At 32.2% G+C, this 18,495-nt stretch overlaps 1 protein-coding gene across 5 annotated transcripts in view; it reads left to right on the top strand.

Moving 5' to 3' along the window:
• LOC123709647 (collagen alpha-1(XVIII) chain-like) overlaps positions 1–17,566 on the top strand; it is a 57,788-nt gene extending 40,222 nt beyond the window's left edge. For 3 of the 5 annotated variants that reach the window (XM_045661115.1, XM_045661116.1, XM_045661112.1), the window contains 21 exons: positions 1,380–1,425; positions 2,047–2,078; positions 3,907–3,969; positions 4,102–4,236; positions 4,368–4,532; positions 4,638–4,808; positions 5,855–5,972; positions 6,210–6,299; positions 7,694–7,755; positions 7,833–8,030; positions 8,112–8,246; positions 8,383–8,466; positions 8,796–9,006; positions 9,449–9,522; positions 9,733–9,825; positions 10,120–10,221; positions 11,827–11,975; positions 13,031–13,210; positions 14,309–14,452; positions 14,739–14,816; positions 16,012–17,566. In XM_045661115.1, coding sequence (XP_045517071.1) covers positions 1,380–1,425; positions 2,047–2,078; positions 3,907–3,969; positions 4,102–4,236; positions 4,368–4,532; positions 4,638–4,808; positions 5,855–5,972; positions 6,210–6,299; positions 7,694–7,755; positions 7,833–8,030; positions 8,112–8,246; positions 8,383–8,466; positions 8,796–9,006; positions 9,449–9,522; positions 9,733–9,825; positions 10,120–10,221; positions 11,827–11,975; positions 13,031–13,210; positions 14,309–14,452; positions 14,739–14,816; positions 16,012–16,066 — 2,385 coding nt within the window. In that variant the 3' untranslated portion in view covers positions 16,067–17,566. Of the gene's footprint in view, positions 1–1,036; positions 1,067–1,379; positions 1,426–2,046; positions 2,079–3,906; positions 3,970–4,101; positions 4,237–4,367; positions 4,533–4,637; positions 4,809–5,854; positions 5,973–6,209; positions 6,300–7,693; positions 7,756–7,832; positions 8,031–8,111; positions 8,247–8,382; positions 8,467–8,795; positions 9,007–9,448; positions 9,523–9,732; positions 9,826–10,119; positions 10,222–11,826; positions 11,976–13,030; positions 13,211–14,308; positions 14,453–14,738; positions 14,817–16,011 lie in introns of all 5 variants that reach the window. The other 2 variants (XM_045661111.1, XM_045661110.1) reach the window with 1 other exon arrangement.
• Positions 17,567–18,495: the final 929 nt, after the last annotated feature.

Here is an 18,495-nt window from a genome sequence, read left to right as displayed (position 1 = left end):
TATATATAATTCTCGTATCACAATGTTCGTTCCCATACTCCTCGGAAACGGCTCGACCGATGCTTATGAATTGAATTCAGTCAATATGAGAATCGCCTACTATCTATGATTCAAACCCCTAAGTGATAAAGGGTGTCCACCTCAAAAATTTTTTTTTATAAAATACATACAACCCTTAATTGTCACCCCTGTACGATCAATCCTTATTTGTTATTGTAGTAGATTGGTTATTTCTACTGAACTGAAAAATATTTCCTGGAAATAATATACATGGCAAAATGACGTATCAGCTAGTTTTATAAAAAAATAGGCAACTGACCGTAATTTTGTAGTCCAGTGTTAAAATATTGAATTCTGTCAAAACTGTATTAAGTGCTATAATTTTATTTTAAATGTCAATTATTGTGTAATTTGTGTTGACAAGAGATCTATTATGTTTTATAAAGTGATATTATTTAAGTGTAAAATGTTGGTAATAAATAAAATATATTTTATAATCAATGACATTTATTCATTGTATGTACAAAATCTTATAAACGTAATGTTCATACAAAACTTTCCAAATTTAAAGTGTTTTGATTATTTGGAATGTTAAGACACTATTTCTCAATCATAAATTCCAGAACAAGATACGTGTCGATACGATACGATCAGTCAGAATTTTAACAATATTTCTTTGTATTTTTAATTTTGGAATAATCCAATTTAGAGAAATGTTAAATTTTAATTAAATCGTTTTCGTAGTAACCAGATATCCCATGCATTTTTGGAGAGGACATGTAGATAGGTCAATAATGTTTACAAGTATTTGAAGTCGGTTTAATTATTCCAAAAAACATTAATTTATTCCCCTTTCCGTCGGCTATATACATTCAAAACATTAGTCGATATTGAGTCGTAAAAAAAATCTATAATGTATCCGTTAAATGAGCTTTATATGAAATATCACGCGTAACAATAATGACTGGTTCTTTTAATCGAGGTGATTGTAATTTTAAAAAGCATGTACTTACTTTAATAGCAAAAATCCTTCTAGGACCATCCGACAGCCGAATACCTTAGAGCCGTATGTAGAAATTATATTAATTAACAGTCTGTTTGCTTGAAATTGATGTTCTGCCTAATTTTATGCTTCATACTGTATACGGCAAGTCTCAATAACTTTATTATAATATTCTGAAGTGCATGAAACTTGTATTCTTTTTTCAAAAAGTTTGGATTTTTTTGTGGGGATAAATAAATTTGGCACACTAAATGAATATGTACAGTTGAGCTGGCTTTATAAGTTATTGAAATTGGCCATCATAGCTTACGCTTTGCAGTGTTGCAGCTATAGGGTGATATTTGGTCTAAATAAATAATAATAAATTAATTTTCAGTTTATAGATATAACATCGGATGACCCTTTTGCCGAGTCTGATACTGGTGAGTATCAGACAGAATATAATTATAGATTTTTAGGTCTAGTTTACTGATTTGAATCTGTTAAATATACCACAGCGGCCTGTCTCAGCTACGTATCGTAGCATAGCAGCATTGACATAGATCTTTTTTATTTTTCATTTAATTAATAGGAGTCGCACAAGAGGAGGCTCATCTGTTAAGTGCTACCGCCACCCATGGACACACATTGTCAGAAGACTCGCAAGTGCATTGCCGGCCTTTTAAGAATTGGTGCGCTCTGTTCTTGAAGGACCCTAAGTCGAAAGCTCGGAAATACTTCAGTGGGCAACTGGTTCCACATAGAGGTGTGCCACTAAAACATCCTTAAGAAACGCTCAGTTGGGAAACGTCTGAATAAATTTTAGAAATCGAGACAGTTAAACAAATAGTCAATATAATTTTTTAAAAATACTTTTTCTCTTTACTTATTGCATGTAGGCAGGCTTGTCGCACCACCTTAATCATACATTCCACCAAATAAGGTGGCAGAATACGCCTGTATTGCAAGATAATATTTTCTAATTAAATTTTCTTGAGTTAGTTCATTAGTCGTTTTTAATAAAAAATTTTATGTAATTATTTTACATTTACTATTTATTTCAGATACAGATATAACAAGAGAAAAGGGTGAAAAGGTATTTTAATCACAATTTATTACAATAATTTATAATTAATATTTCTCGCTTTTTATTACGTATTTATTGTTTGTAAGAATTCTGTTTGCAATAGTTATTAAGTAGAAAGCATGCTGTGTTTGTCTGTTAAATGTAATGTCTTGTAATGTATTGCCCGTTGGCAAACCCTTATAAATAAATTAAAAAAAATAAGAAAAATTAAACTGGTTCTTGATCATTTTTTTGCAATCTAATAGGCAAGTAGATGACAAGCCTGTGCCTGACACACGCCGTCGACTTTTTGGGTCTAAGACATGTCGGTTTTCTCATGATGTTTTTCTCCACCGTTCGAATGCTAAATGCACATTATATTATTTACAATAATGATAGTATTGTCTATGGTTAACATAGCTTCCTCAAAGAGACATACATAGGGCAAACTAAACGCAATATGTCCAGCAGACTCAAAGAACACATTGCGAACATAAGACATAGATGACTCACAAAATCAGCAGTCTGTGAACACACACTAGATAGGCCTAATCACTACATACGCTTTGACCTACTGAAAGTATTTGCGAAAGAAAAAAGATTCTTCCCAAGATTGGTACGCGAAGCCATTAAAATAAAATAAAATGCAGAATTTCAATAGAGAAGACGATCTAAAATAATCAAACACCTGGGATCCAATAATACAAGACAAACAATCCGGGAAAATAGAGGACACCGTGAGTCATTTCTGCAAAAACCCGTCATCTTTTAGGCGATACCAACTTCGGGGACATAAATACAGATATCACAACTTTCTCTACAGCTGTGATACTTTTGACATTCAAAACCTTTTGTCTTCAGTCACCGTGACCACGCACGCTGTAAAGCACGCGAAATGTCGAAAAAATAAAATTTAAAATTATGTGAATAATTATAAGTTCATAATAATAGAAATAACTTTAATTCGGTAAAAAAATTGTTTTCTTAGAATAATGATTGCAATGATTGTATTATGTTAGTGTAAATAACACGTGTCTATGCGGGTTGTGTCATACTTAATATTGAGATGTTGTGTGATATATGTGTTGGGTTATTAGGAAGTCCAATGATGCACAGCCGGAGATCGAACCTACGATATCAGGTATGAGAGTCGCACGCTGAAGCTACTAGGCCAACACAGCTAAATAAATAATTTATCAAATACTTAATGAGAACAGTTTCGGTCTGGTGTTTGAAATGTGTGTCACTTAATCCTAAGGTTATTCTTGTCAAACGTCGTTAGCAAAGAATATTTTATATGTGCCCTCTAATCATCTAACATCTTACGTGAGTCAGGTACAGAAAGCTTATAACCCAAAAAATATCAAATATACACATGCAATATGACTCAAGACTCATAAACGTGGAGGCATCTAGTTTTAATAGATGTCTGTACCGTGTATCTAAGTCTGTCTTGCACTAGTATAGACTATCCGATGTCGATAGTAATCCCGATATAATGTTGAGTTTTTTTATAGAAGAAAGAAAAAGTCGGTTTTTTTTTAGAACTAGGCGCAAACAGGCAGGTAGCCCACCTGATGTGATACCGCCGGCCATGGACATTCAGCCAGAAGGTGCGCATATTACCTTCCTTTTAGGAAATCGTACACTCATACCCATCAATTTTGAAAGATATATAGTACCTTGTCACAACACAGTGTTGTCCTTCTTATTTCTTAGCAACCTTTCTGGATTTCAATCCAAAAATAACGAATGGCAGATTAAAATAATCAGTCTACAAGTATCTTAAAGTTTATACATGCTTAAGATTACAAATGGGTTAACTTGACGTAGGTATAATAAAAAGGTATTGTTACAGGGAGATAAAGGAGACGCTGTTATTGGACCAACAGGACCACAAGGACCTAAAGGAGAGACGGGGGTAAAGAATTTAAGCTACTGTTTTTAAAAATAATGAAAAAGCTTCGGATTTAATGAAATATAGGAAAAATTGTTATAATATTTCGCTACCTACATCTTTTTGCTAATAAATAATAACAAGTAAACTTTACAGGCATGTCAATGTACAGAAAACGATGTATCCAAGATACTTAGGAGTGTCGTAAGCAGTGTGCCAGAATTGCGTGGTCCCCCTGGAGAAGCGGGGCCACAAGGTAGAGATGGATATATTGGAGAACCAGGAGCCCAGGTAATGAAAACTTTTTTAGGAAAATCCTTAAAACATATACTTACCTGCTACAAGGTAATGGCATCTCTTACGTGCTAAGTTAAAATATTCGGAAATATATTGCGGTTGAATAAATCTCCTTTTTTTTCTAGGGTGATATCGGTCCAGTTGGGCCTGCAGGCCCTAGAGGAGAAAGAGGTGAACCAGGTGATCCTGGTAGAGATGGAGGTAGTGGGCCTAAAGGTGACCCTGGAAAAGACGGCGCTAGAGGTCCTCCAGGTCCCCCTGGTCCTGAATGTCCCGCACCAGTCATAGAGGTGATTGTATAAATAATTATAGATACAGTGCACTGCATATACCTAGAACTTTCTCACTTCTTAAAAAAACACTGGAACAAATATTGTCAGGGATTATGTTGACAGAAAATAGAAGAGACAACAGCTCCTGTCAAGAGAGAAAAAGGTGATATGGGCCCAATGGGGCCTCGAGGAGATGCCGGCAGTAGGGGCATTGATGGACAAAAAGGGGAGAAAGGAGAGCAGGGTATCAAAGGGGAGAGAGGGGATGAAGTTACAAAATACCTGACATATAAGGTACGGATAGCCTTAATATAGCGATTATAGCATATGATCTAAAGTTATTGGGCGTGTAGGCAAAGTCCGCGACTTAGGTGTTTTGTTTGTCCCCGATCTTTCATTTGCGGAGCATATTTGGACGGTTACGGTTAGGGTTTGTCCTGCAAAATTCAGTTGGTCTGTCGGACACTGCCACCCGGGTACTATATTCACCACTAGTAAGGCCAATTTTTGAATGCAGCTATGTCATATGGTCCCCTTATGAAAGGTATTATGGGGAAATGATTGTAAGGGTGCGAAAGAAGTTCCTTAGAAATTTGTACAAAAAAGGTAAACATTCTTTCTTACATCTACCCTACTAAGTTCTTGATGGGGATTTCAGGGTATAATTAAATAGGACTTCGTGGGGTTTTAGCTGTAATCAAATTTGGTTTAAGTTTAATTAAAAATGAAACGTAAAGCGCATACTTGCTGGAAGAGGTCATGAGACTGTTCGTTCCGGAAAATTATTACCGCTGCCTTAAACATAACCTGTTGCTGTGCATTCGGCTCGCAGTCCAGCCTCAACAAGCTCCCATTCCTCGGTTACTCTCCCTGCTTAATGGGTTTCTTGACTCTTCACCGGAGACCGACCTATTTGTGAAGCGTTTGGGGGTAATATCCTGTGAGAATAGATTTACTGTCAATTTTGTAAAATAACTTAATTGTATTTTATGTTATTTTTAGTTAGAATTTGGCCATTTAAGGGGTGTAAACAAGTACATAAATCTTATTAAAAATAAATAATCTTCCTTAAAAATCTTATTGCTTACTCATACATAATTAAAAAATAAGTATTAAAAAGTATTACTTATAAATAAATTAATTAATAATATGACAACAAACGTCAAAATGTAAATCTGTTGAATGCACTCCTTTAACTGCAGTCTTCTTTGGTCTCTGTCTGTCAAATTGTGTTGTTAAAAAATGAGACAGAAACTTTAATAAAAACAGTGTATTTTATTTCATTTAGATATAAGGGTTTTGGCGCTTAATTTTTTTACAAATCTTTGTAATTTTTTCAGGGTTTGGATGGTAAACCAGGAGTTAAAGGTGATAAAGGTGCACCTGGTGAGCGAGGATTGGATGGCGTTAAGGGTATACAAGGAGAGACTGGGAAACCTGGAAGCCTCGGAATTAAAGGTAAAATGCATAAACCATAACGTCTACACTTAGACAATATATAACATCTTGTTTGAACGGTATAATTTGATTTTATACGTTATTAAAACAGAAAATGTCTACCATTTATTTTAATTAACTATTAAATTAATTGTTTATTTTAGTACGTATATGCAGGCAATTACTAATGTTTTTCCTTAAAACACTTTTTTCTATAACGTACAAAATATAATAAAATTTTGTGTAATCGAATTGTAGGAGATAAGGGTGACAAAGGCGATATTGGTTCACCAGGATCACCGGCTAAATTGTCATCAATACTAGATGCAACAATAGATCCTCATGAAAGTAAGTACTATTGAGAAGACAGCTGGAAAGTTTATACAATATTTTATGATCCACTCAGGTACAAAGTCATCGTGACTCGTAGAAGTATCATTAACTTTGCAACTTACGCTGTGCTAATGCGCAAACAATATTAAGCCCAGATGATTGACAGTTAACATATGGTGTATGTTTATTCAAGTGGTCAACGTTACCTTTTAAATTAGTCGATTACTTAACCTTTAATTTTTGCATTGTAAAAGTAAGAAAATACTTTTGAAAAACTGAGTTGATAAACAAACGTTTAGCGGCGCTTTTTTACTTTACTTAAAAGGAAACTCTACTATATTTAAAAAAAACTCTTCTGTTTCTGTCTTGACTTATTGGCATTTTATCAACAACCCCTCTTACGGTTGTCTTATACTAACAGCATTATTCTGTGATTCTATAATCGATTAACTAACAAATGTTTCCCAAAAGTTTATTAAAAACTCCTATCGAAATACAAATTACACATGTACGAACAATATTTTAACAATTGATACAAAAAAATATTTGTCTACAAATAAACCTAAACAAATTTTAATATAACAAAACTTCAGCCATGTAAAAATAACGTAAATATATTGTATCCCAAATATTTTGTAGCTACTATTTACCTCTATTAGCTTTGAACCTTATCCCGACCCGACCTATTGTCCCTACTTTATGTTTTGTCCTTATTTCTTATGTGACGTAGACTGAGAGGCGTTATCGGCGTTGAAAATCTCTGGCTAAGCAACCGTATATTGAATGCTGGTCATGTCATTTTTCGAACGGATGAACCATATCAAGGGTTCTTGAGATAACCCTTAAGGTTATGGCTGTGTATCATTTTATAAAAAAACGTTTTGGTTCTATCAATCATTTTCTGCGTCAATAAGAATCAATAAGAGTCAAGACATTAGAGAATTAGTCAGAAAGTTTTGAACGAATTCGGCTAGCAATTCTACAAAATTTATTCATTCAATCTACATCCGTGAATCGTGCCAAGCCACCACAAATGCCGTTGCATGTACGAAATTTTCATCCATCACATATTATTCCATTTGCTGGGCCAGCGATTAATTGTAAGTGATGGAGAGTCCATTTGCATTTTTGAAAGTGTAATGAATTTTGTCGATTTCAATGTAATTATCATAAACAAATCTCAGATGAGTTTCATAAACCAGCACGTTGTGTTTCAGCACTATTATACGTAATGTATGGTCGCGTGCATGTCTAAAATGGATACGCTAATTTTAAATTTAAATATCGCAGCTATAAATTAGAAAGTACTTGCTGACAAAAACTTTTAATAGCACTTCACATACCCCGTTAAATTTAATTAAATTCCGTGACTTTGATACGTACCTTTTTCAATGTCAAAACTTTTACAGATGCAGCTGTGGTAGAGAAGCTTCGGGGGTTTAAGGGTGATAACGGTGAGACAGGTCTTAAGGTAAAAAACTGTAATAAATATCATTGAAGCTGTGTATTATGTAATTAGCTTAAGTCGATTAAACACTTTGTTTACAGGGAGAAAAGGGTGATCAGGGATTAATAGGACCCCAAGGGCCTCCCGGCAAAGATGGCGTTGACGGTTCCCATGGTGAACGAGGTCTACCTGGTCACAAAGGAGATTTGGGTCCTGAAGGTCCACAGGGAGCAAAGGGTGAAGCAGGAAATCCTGGTGCTCCAGGAAATGTTCCTGAATCTGCCATTGCTTTATTAAAAGTAAAATTAAAAATTTCATTTGAAAAATATTCAAGTTTTCTCGCTTTAACTGATTTAATTATATATCCATAACTTATTCAGGGTTCCAAAGGAGACCGAGGTACTCCTGGAAAAATGGGTAGCCGTGGACACACAGGGCACCCAGGAAAACATGGATCGGTCGGGCCAGTAGGTCCAAAGGGGATAAAAGGCGACAGAGGATCACAGGGCTTCAAGGTATAGCTGAATGTTGGTCTCAAATACTTCAAATTATATTCTGATACGGAGTTGTTGGACTTCTTTAAATCGTTACCAATATATATATAATAGGTTGTGTAAATTGATTAACTAATTGAAAATATACTTTTAAAAGGGTGAAAAAGGAGACAAAGGACTCGACGGAGCACATGGATCAAAAGGGGAAAAAGGTGAAATACCTTTTATAGACTACAAAAAGGTATTTTAAGCACACAATAGTTTCAACAACCATAAAATGTGTATATATATATTCGTAATATTCGTATACATAAAACTGTACAGCTGTAGATTAAAAATATGTTGACTATTACCTACTTACGTCTCCTGTTAAAGAACACAGGCATTACACTTGCGTCAAATCCTAAATACATTTGTTAATAGCTTTGATTATTATTTAAAGTAAACAGAAAATATTAAGTAAAACACTTTACATTGTAAAGCAATTGCATGACACAATACACAGAACACATAAAAGTTTCACTCAACCTCGCATTCACCTAAATATTAAAGAGCTATAAAAACTTACAGGTCAAAGGTGAAAAGGGTGACACAGGTGAACCAGGCACTGCCGGTGAAACAGGGAAGCCTGGTATCCCAGGCACATGTGAAGCATCGGCCTGTCCATCTATCCCCGGTCCACCTGGACCCCCTGGCCCGCCGGGCTCACCAGGAATATCCCTCACTGGACCTAAAGGAGAACCTGGTGGAATTGTGCCCCAAAATAATTTTGTACGAACAGGTAAATTGAAATTCCACTTTCACCATTCCAATTACAGTTCAATATAAAATTTGAGTTTATCTGTATTTGTAATAAAGGAAACTAGAATAATAGGTGGCATAATGGATATTTGAAAGCACTTAATAATAAAAATAATTAATACTAACATACAATCATAATATTTAGAAGAAATACAATTCAAATAAGTCTTGCCATTAATTAAAAAAAATAAAACCCAGGAAGATTTTATAATCCAGGATCAAATCTTTTAATTGCTCGTTAGTATCACAGTGTGTGTCATTTATTTTTAAATCTGTATGGTGCACCTACAGGGTGGTATATGGCTTAGTTTGTTATCAATTACATGCCTTGGAGATACTAAAGTAAAATATTGTTTGGTTAAATATGCGCATATTATTCGTAAAAGGCGATTTATAAATTTAATAAAAGCTCATTTTTTCAGATTCATTTGAGGATGATGAAGATATGTACGCAGCCGCAACAATCGTATTTAGGACTACTTCGATTCTTCTAAAGGTAAATTGTAATGTAGCGAAAACTTCGCCTTAATTAGTTTATTGCGGGTAGTGCGAAAACACCAACAAATTCGTTGAAAATCTACTTTATAACCATTTTTTTATCTTTGGATTACTAACCTCGTTAAGGCATTAGCCTTAATGTGTGTAATTTTTAGATTATTAAATCTAAAAAAATACACACACACTAATTTCTTAGTTATTTTTTTAGAAAACTACCGATATTCGGGTAGGCACGATAGCCTATGTAATACAAGAAAGAATTTTACTAGTACGCGTTGAAAATGGTTGGCAAAATGTGGAGGTAAGTTTCGATTGATATTTATTGATTTATTTAATTATACGCGTCGGGTTTAAGGATTTACTTTTTGTACGTTACAAAATCACCGATAAACTAAAGTTTTTAAAGGTTCACTTGTCTCCTAGAAACCTAATTAGAAATCAAACTTCTTAAATCACATGGAGAGTATTATATTCTATAAAATAAAAACATATGTTTTTGACCGTATGATCAAAATTACTCATCATATAGCTAAACATCTAGTACAATAGCTGCTATTGAACAAATATCTCATGGTGAAATGGTGTATTTTTTTAGATGGGTTCGCTGTTTTCAGCGCGAAGTACATCTCATGGTTACGCTGATATTCCAGAGTCTACTTTGCCTCCAAGGACTTTATCTAGCGATGAAAAGTCATTTGTAAGTTTACTATTAATAACAGGAAATGTTATCAGTTTATTTACTTTATTATCCTTTTATTTATTTCTTGATACATTACTTCAGTTGAAAATACACATTTCAATAAAACTTCGTTAAATAAACAAATATAAAAACGAATTTATTACGTAAAATCGCGTTATTATATATCTAAAACTATTATTATTATATAATTTATTGGCATGATAATATATTACAATATGTAACAATGACCACATGCTAATGTTAATAATATAGGAAAGATTTGTATTTTTGTAGCGAAAAAGGAACGATTCCAAAAATTCCTTCAATATTATCCCTGAGTAACATATACTATATAAACAACAACAACTACAACTCTATATAAATATAAATGAATCCCATAATACGTTGCTAAGAGCAAAACTCAAAGTCGACTGGATCGATTCGAGTTATTTTTTTATTTATTTAATGAACTCTGGGGAAGGTTTATATGAATGAAATATTCTAAAGTTGCGTGGGAAAACCAGATTTGTTCAAGATTTAAGGGTAACCTTGAAAAGCCGGGGCGGGACGGGTATTGTTAATAACTAAATATATTTTATCTATAATAAACTAAAAATACTAATTTTAAAACTGAAAACACTAATTAACAGATATACTAAAGCACACAAGAACCCTACAAAATGTTTTCGGTCTATAATTATATTTTATTCCAATTCTTACACTAATTCAATAAACTAATATTATCTAGATAATTATTTTTCTATAAATCCTCGTGAATGTATTTCTTAGTATGAGTATGTGTAATATAAAGCAAGAAAAAAGTTAGCAATATTTATCAGTTCTACATCGATGGCAAAATACATATTTAATACAAAACACGAATCTATATAAACAAATTCAAATTTTAAAATTTCATGAATCAAACTTGTACAACAAAGTAGAAATACTTTCCATTCAATATAGTTCCAGTGACTTTAAAAATGTAAAGAATGAATGTTTGCAAAGTCATACAAGTTCAATATGCATGCCCTGTCCAACATTTACGTTTAAAACACAAATATTTGTACATAGAAATTGAACCTGATTCCCGATATTGACCTTACAGATTGAATACTACTACAAAATTGTCAATGGAAATACGTTAATCTATTTAATTTGTAACCTTACTGCTCACACACATCCATATAATAACCAAAACACTTAGACAATATACAAAAAAGATAACATTGAAAAACATATATATGAAGCAGAAAACATAAGCACGTAATAGACAAGATACTTTATAATTTATTTACAAATGTTACGCCTTTAATAAAAAAAATCCACCTTTGCCTTAGTGGTTGACTTAGTACATATGGATAATTGTTTCAAAATACAAAAGGCTTATTATTACCCTGCCTTAAAAATATTATTTTTAAGCCTCCATTGAATTTTCAAGCTATATTATAAACTATTTTTAAAAGAGTATAAGATTTCTGGGTATAATTTATTGAATAAACCGCATTTGCCGATGGCGTGCACGTAATCTAATCGATTTTTCTGTCCATACAGAAAGTCCATAAAGAATTCAATTGTGTGCATGGAGTGTACACACTGTATTGTAGTATTTCATTGTATTTTTAGATCCGTCTTGTCGCCTTGAACGAGCCGTATCCAGGGAATATGTTGACATCTATGAACAGGACTGGAAGGAACGCAGTCAATCAAGAGTGTTATCGACAGGCACTCAGGGAATTCCGTGCGAATAATTTTGTCGCGTTCCTCACTAATAAGTAAGTACAAACGTAATACAAATTGTATTATTATTGTATTGTACATTTATATCGTTTGAAAAACAACTGTTTGATTACTAATTAAATTGTGGATTTGAATAGAAATTGTTTGCAAATATTAACATTTATTTGTATTCTGAAAGTTAGCTATTGTGAGTGTAAAATATTAGTCTAGGAGATTTCATCAAAGTTTGCTGGCGTTGATTCAGAACTCTACAAATACTTGATAACAGTGAAGCGATTATTAAAATTGTTGAATCTTGAAAATATTTTCTTATTTAACTTGTAATAAAAATGTTTATAAGAATGGTTGAATTGAAAAAAAAAACAATTATATCTCTAACATGGCGCTTCGAAGATTAACCCTGGATGAACTAGGTTCTACGCCGGGATCAGAGTAATTGTTTCACTATAGAAAGCGCATAACGCCTGCTAGCCTGAAGCTAAGAGCATGTGGAAGTAACAAACTATATAGTTTAACTATGTAATAGTTTACTTGACTTGAGCATGTATCCAATTAATAAAAGTTAAAAATAATATATATTGGACATACACATTTAAATAAAAAAATATGAAATAATGGAATTTAACAAAAAAATATTTATCCGATATTAACGATAAAAAACTATTGTTATTTAGAGGCTATACTTTTTAGATAACGCGATATTTAAAGTAAAAAATATTATATCAATTAGCATAACAAATTGGAATAATTTGTATAACGAATGATAATACAATAATAACATTGTAGTTGGAGCATTGATAACAGTGATTACATAGTAATTGTATAATTAAACATGCGTCCAATATTAAAATTAAATACCGAATTCGATATCGATTATTTAATGTAATTTATAATACGTTAAAGTTAGGTAAAATTATTTAGATACCACAGCTAAACCTAGTCAAGTGGTTTAAATATGCGATTCACATATCTGAAGTCATGCGTTCGAAACCTGGCTTCTATTCGCAATTTACGCTTCCTAGTGCAGTCAGGGAAATTGTATTCCACATTTTTATTGTTTATGACATGACTAACAAGATATTTTTTTTAGTGTTGAGGATCTAAAATCTCTTGTCAAAACAAGTGCAGATCGAGTCGTACCAATAGTCAATTTACATGGAGAAGTACTTTTTGAATCGTGGCTGCATCTCTTCAATGGGTCTGGTGCACCACTGCCAATGAATAAGCTATATAGTTTCAACGGGCAAAGAGTTAGCACTAATAAAAATTGGTAAGTATTAAGGAATATAATAAAATATGAAATATTTATTGTAAATATTAATTTCCGTTAACAAAATCAAACACAAGTTAATAATTTACTTGGTGAATTATGAACAATTTTATTGTTTTTAGATGATACCGATGTAGATCGAAGATAAAAGGAATTATAATCATTCTTTTGAGGCTAATATGTCAGGATTATTAAGCATTTGAGCCAAACCATTTCATATAATTCATAAAGTTGGTCCACTGATTTAAACTTATTCATAGAAAACTAATTACTGCAATTGCTCCGTTTTAAGTTCTCATCTCTTTTGATCATAGACAGAAATTGATTGGATTGACAGAAATAAACGAAAGAGTTTCTCTTCACTTAGTTATTTATGAATATGGCAAAAATTATTGACATAAGTGCGCGTGTACAGTGTACACACACACGTCAGAAGTGAAACTTCTTTGTAAGTTAATTATTACCAAGATAAAAGCCCCAATAGATGATCATGTACCAGTATATGATCACTCCATGTATCTATATCTATATTTACACTAATTACGAATTCGACAGCCCGGACTCCCAAAAAAACCAATAATTATCTAATTACTTTATTAATTAATTTACAAAATTACATCCGTGATCGATGTTAGATACAAACATATTTTATTATATTGAAATTATGAAAACGCGGTAAATGCTGGAACAGCAGAACAATTCCTCGAAGCTGGCACCATGACCAGACACGTGTCTCAACGTCAGCAATGTTCTTTAGGGTACCGTACATAATTCACTGTATACGTGCTAATGATAATATAAATAAATAAAAATCTGCGTTTACTGTCCAAGACATTATGCGACAGAATTGCCACTAAAAGTTCTAAAATATAACTACCCCCTGTTGTATAAAAAGTACAGTTGTTTATATGAAAAACTCAAAAAAGAACTGATATTTCGTTTAGTCTGCATATATGTAAGAACATTAAAATTGTCAAAAACGGACATTATCATTTAAACGTATACTTCACGAAACGTTCATAAAACTCAAGCTACAATGTGTCTTGTGTCGCATTGTCTTGTAATACAAAGATATTAATTATTCAATATTATTTTCAGGCCTGAAAAAGCTATATGGCACGGAAGTGATGCGTACGGTTATAGAACTTCAAGAGCGTTTTGCGAAGAATGGCAAAATGATAATCCACTGGATTTTGGAATGGCTTCTCCATTCGAAGAAAACAAGCTTTTATACCAAACACTGTATGTAAAAACCAAGTTTAATTTAAAGCTACCATACATTTAGCTATCTCGTTGAATTTTCTTGTTTCTCTTGTTTCAAAAGTGTTTTTAAAGTTTGATCGTTATTATATAGTATCTGATTTAACAGAATAAATTATGCCACGATCCGACCTCAAGTCTAAATAAATATAGATTTTTTTAAATATTGTAATATTTCATCCTTTTAAAAATAATGTTAATGTAATCTAACTGATATATTTCGAGCCTAATTTGCAAAATTGTTAATGTAAATAATTTTTTTTTTCAGTTACCCATGTGATAGTAAGCTGATTGTATTATGTGTAGAGGCAACATCTAGAAAACACACGATTAGAAGAAGGCTGCCGTAAGTTAAACCTTCTAAATAACATTGTCCATATGTTTACTATAATGTTTTTATAAAACGAAAAATACTAATTGTTTCTCTTTAAACATTGAATACTTTGTATTATGAAAGATAAGTGAAGCATTAAAAACGTCCCGTAATTTTGTTCCTTACTACATTCTCGTTGGAGCTCGTACACGGACGATATGTGTAACAATTACGGAATAAAAACATAAAAAAATAAAGTTGCGAATATTAAAAAGCTATTGAACTCACAAATAACTTCAAACAAAGTTAAGTTATCACGGATTATCCGCTTTAATGTGGTTTTAGGCATCATATTACCATTCTTGAGAAATTGACAGTCTCAAAGTAGTTATTTTTATTTAACTAATTAATTTTCCTTGTGACGGTTTAGATTCCTAGCTTTAATATTATCATACCTTTTTCTTACCTTTTACTTCTATTACTAGTATTGTCAACATGATAGGAACATTTGTGTACGTCTGTGTCTCCTAGTCCAACATCAAAGAGAAAGCATCGTGTTATGATAGTGCGTACAAACGCCTAAGTGTTTAATATTTGTTCTAAGTTCAGATAACTTATTGCTAATTATACACTACGCCACAACAGATACAAACAACTCCTAAATAAATTACCGAACCATGATAACACTGTAATTGATAATGTTTAATACATTGTTACGGTGTATGTTAAGTAGCAATTATCTGATTTGTCGCTTCAATTCATAATGAGATTGTGGCTTTGACCACAAATACGTGTCCATTCGCTACCCCCATATAGATAATTTATAACAGCTGTGTGATTCACATTATATTTGGCAATGTGATCAATTTTATTAATTCGTATACATTATTAAAATAATAATTTGAATAATTATTTTATGTATTCTAACTTCATGTATTGTACGGTTCCTAGGTCACCGGGGATTCCATTAATATGTACATACGATGATATATATAATTATTATGTTTATTATCTATTTATATATAAAATATTTATCTCTTGGACATAGCTGACTGGAATTAATCTTTTAAATTAAAATACTTTTAGGACATATTTATTATACAATGTAATATTTTATTGAAAACTTAACTAGAAATTGTCGCACATAGTACGACCTTATAAACGCATGATTTTATGAATGACGCATATACGCTTTCAACACAATGTAGAAAATTTTTCTTAATTTCAGATCGACGAGAAGATCCCGACATACAAGGAAAGAAGACTTTCACATAGATCCTTGAAAAACATCAGTATTATAGTGTTACATGTTTGTAAATAAAGTCATAATACATACTTTCAGGAATAATATTCAAATTATATTAAATTCAGAATAAAATTTTATTAAATTACAATTGATTATGTAGAGACTTCATACGGAGACAATTAAAATGGAGATTATTTTAATAGTGTAAGCTACCCTAACTGCCGTACTTAGATTACTATTCAATTATGTCTATCGTTAAGTAATAATTATACTTAATTGTATAACGGTGTAATTAAGCGTCGTTTAATGCTCGATTAGTTGACAAATGATTACATGAATGGGGTTGCTATTTAATTTGTATGAACTTTTCAAATCTTAACTAATAGTTAAACAATTGTTACTGAACTATTTGGTTAGGCTCATTTGTATGAGAACGGGTGGAAGAAATTACTCACGCAATTTTATTCGTTCCCATACAAGTTGAGTATGGCAGGACTCCAAAAATCATAATTAAAGAATTTGAATTTTTTTTTTTTTGAAATTTGTTTAATAGCCGAACATAGCTTTTATTCTGCAAATTCCAATCTAACAAGAAAAATGCCAACATTTTTATATGCAAGTTCCCTGTAGTTCCATCAATATCCGTAGCGCTGATGTTGCAACCTTCGAACCGTGCGGAACAAAAACTCATTTGGGATCGAGATCATTGTCGGTATCGCTATTTGAAGTTACAGAGGCTGTAGCCCCATTGTAATCCCATTGAAAGGCAACGGGACTTTATATCATAGTCTGAAAATGATTGTATTTAATACTTTACATATACGATTTCCTTTTAATTGTTTAGTTTGTATCATCAAAATATATTCCAAACATTCGCCATTGTTATTGACACACTTCTCAAATTAGTAAATTAATATTAAAGGTTTTTTTTTAATATTGTGATGTTATGACGATGTCAGCTAAACCCGTCAACCGTTTTATAAAACTCAACATGATAATACTCTTAAGTTTCTAGTTAGTAATTATAAAATTGACAATAACTGTGTAAGATGCATTTGTATTAACTTATTCTATGGGCTATGATTGTAGTTATCGTATTGTACTTCATGTTTGTAAGTCACTTAAAGTCAAATAATATAAGTTACAAAATGTCACTAAAATAAATTAATAGATTTTAAATTAATAAAAACTCAATCGGACTAAAGAACTGCCTCTTTTAAACATACCGTTAAAACAATTGCATAACACGAGATGTACTTAGTAATAAAACTAATAGAACTGTTTAGTTTATTATTAAGATTATTCTTTAAGGTATTTAACGAAATTGTAACTGGCGAAACCCTCAAAATTACTTATTATGGATTTGTAGTTATTAAATCACACAAATTCAACCTTTCGTTTTTCTATGAGAGTTCCGTCATGCCATTTCATACTTGACAGATGACAAAATGACAATTGATACGTAAATAGATTGTAATATTTATACAGTTGATATTTGAAATTCTGCGTATTAAAATGTTATTTTGATGTAAGCTAAAGTGCCATTTTTTTAATTTATAATAAAATTTGAGGTTATAAAATATTTTATTTATCACCTTTAAGTAACACTGATTTAGAGCTAATATATAAAGTAGTCGTACGTTGTCAAGATGTTTTGTATGCAACATGTATATACATCTAATCATAATTTGCTCCTATTTACAACAATACTCACAATGGTTGCCTGGAACAGATCGCTCGAAAGCGGTAAGGCCGCCAGTTCGCCAGTAACGAAGTGTTCATAATAAATAAATAAAATACTTACTGCCTATGAAATCTAGTAACTGAACAAATCAACGGATTAATGTTAATTTATAACGAACGGAAACACCATCTGTTGTCTGATTGGTGCTCACGAACTAACTATCCTCCGCCAGAAATAGGCTCTATCCATTGTTGGGTAATATTATATTTATCTCAAGATATTTCGTATTACTGATCCCGAATTGGGGCCGAATAATCCAAAGGCAAGATTTAAACAATGATATGTTTTAAGAATGTGAAAGGGTGGTCTTTTCTAGACAAAAGTGGGATCTTAGTTTTAATACAAAATACATACAAGAAAGTACAGTATTATTTAATTAAATGAAGAAAACATGAGACCGCATATAAATAAAAGTCCTTCTTTATTTATACTATGTAATCCTTGGAGATGAGAGCGTACCAAAAGGCTGGAAGCCATTTGCCAACCTTCTGTTAGTGCGTGTCAGGTAAGCCGCCTACCTCTTTGCTTTCCGTACTATATAAAAGTAAAATATAATGAAACCACGTAAAGCCAAAGCAGCTGGTATATAATATCGTTTAAGCACTTTGCCTCGCTCATTTGGAATAAGACTGTCGTGAAAGTGGCTCCTCGAAATGCACTTACGGTGAAATTGCGACGTCAACCTTTGATTTTTCCAGTCATTTTATATGAAGTCTAGATTT

Source organism: Pieris brassicae, chromosome 5 (assembly GCF_905147105.1).
Source record: "Pieris brassicae chromosome 5, ilPieBrab1.1, whole genome shotgun sequence".
NCBI lineage: Eukaryota > Metazoa > Arthropoda > Insecta > Lepidoptera > Pieridae > Pieris > Pieris brassicae.
Note: the sequence above shows the minus strand (reverse complement) of the source record. Positions and strands in the feature narration are given on the sequence as shown.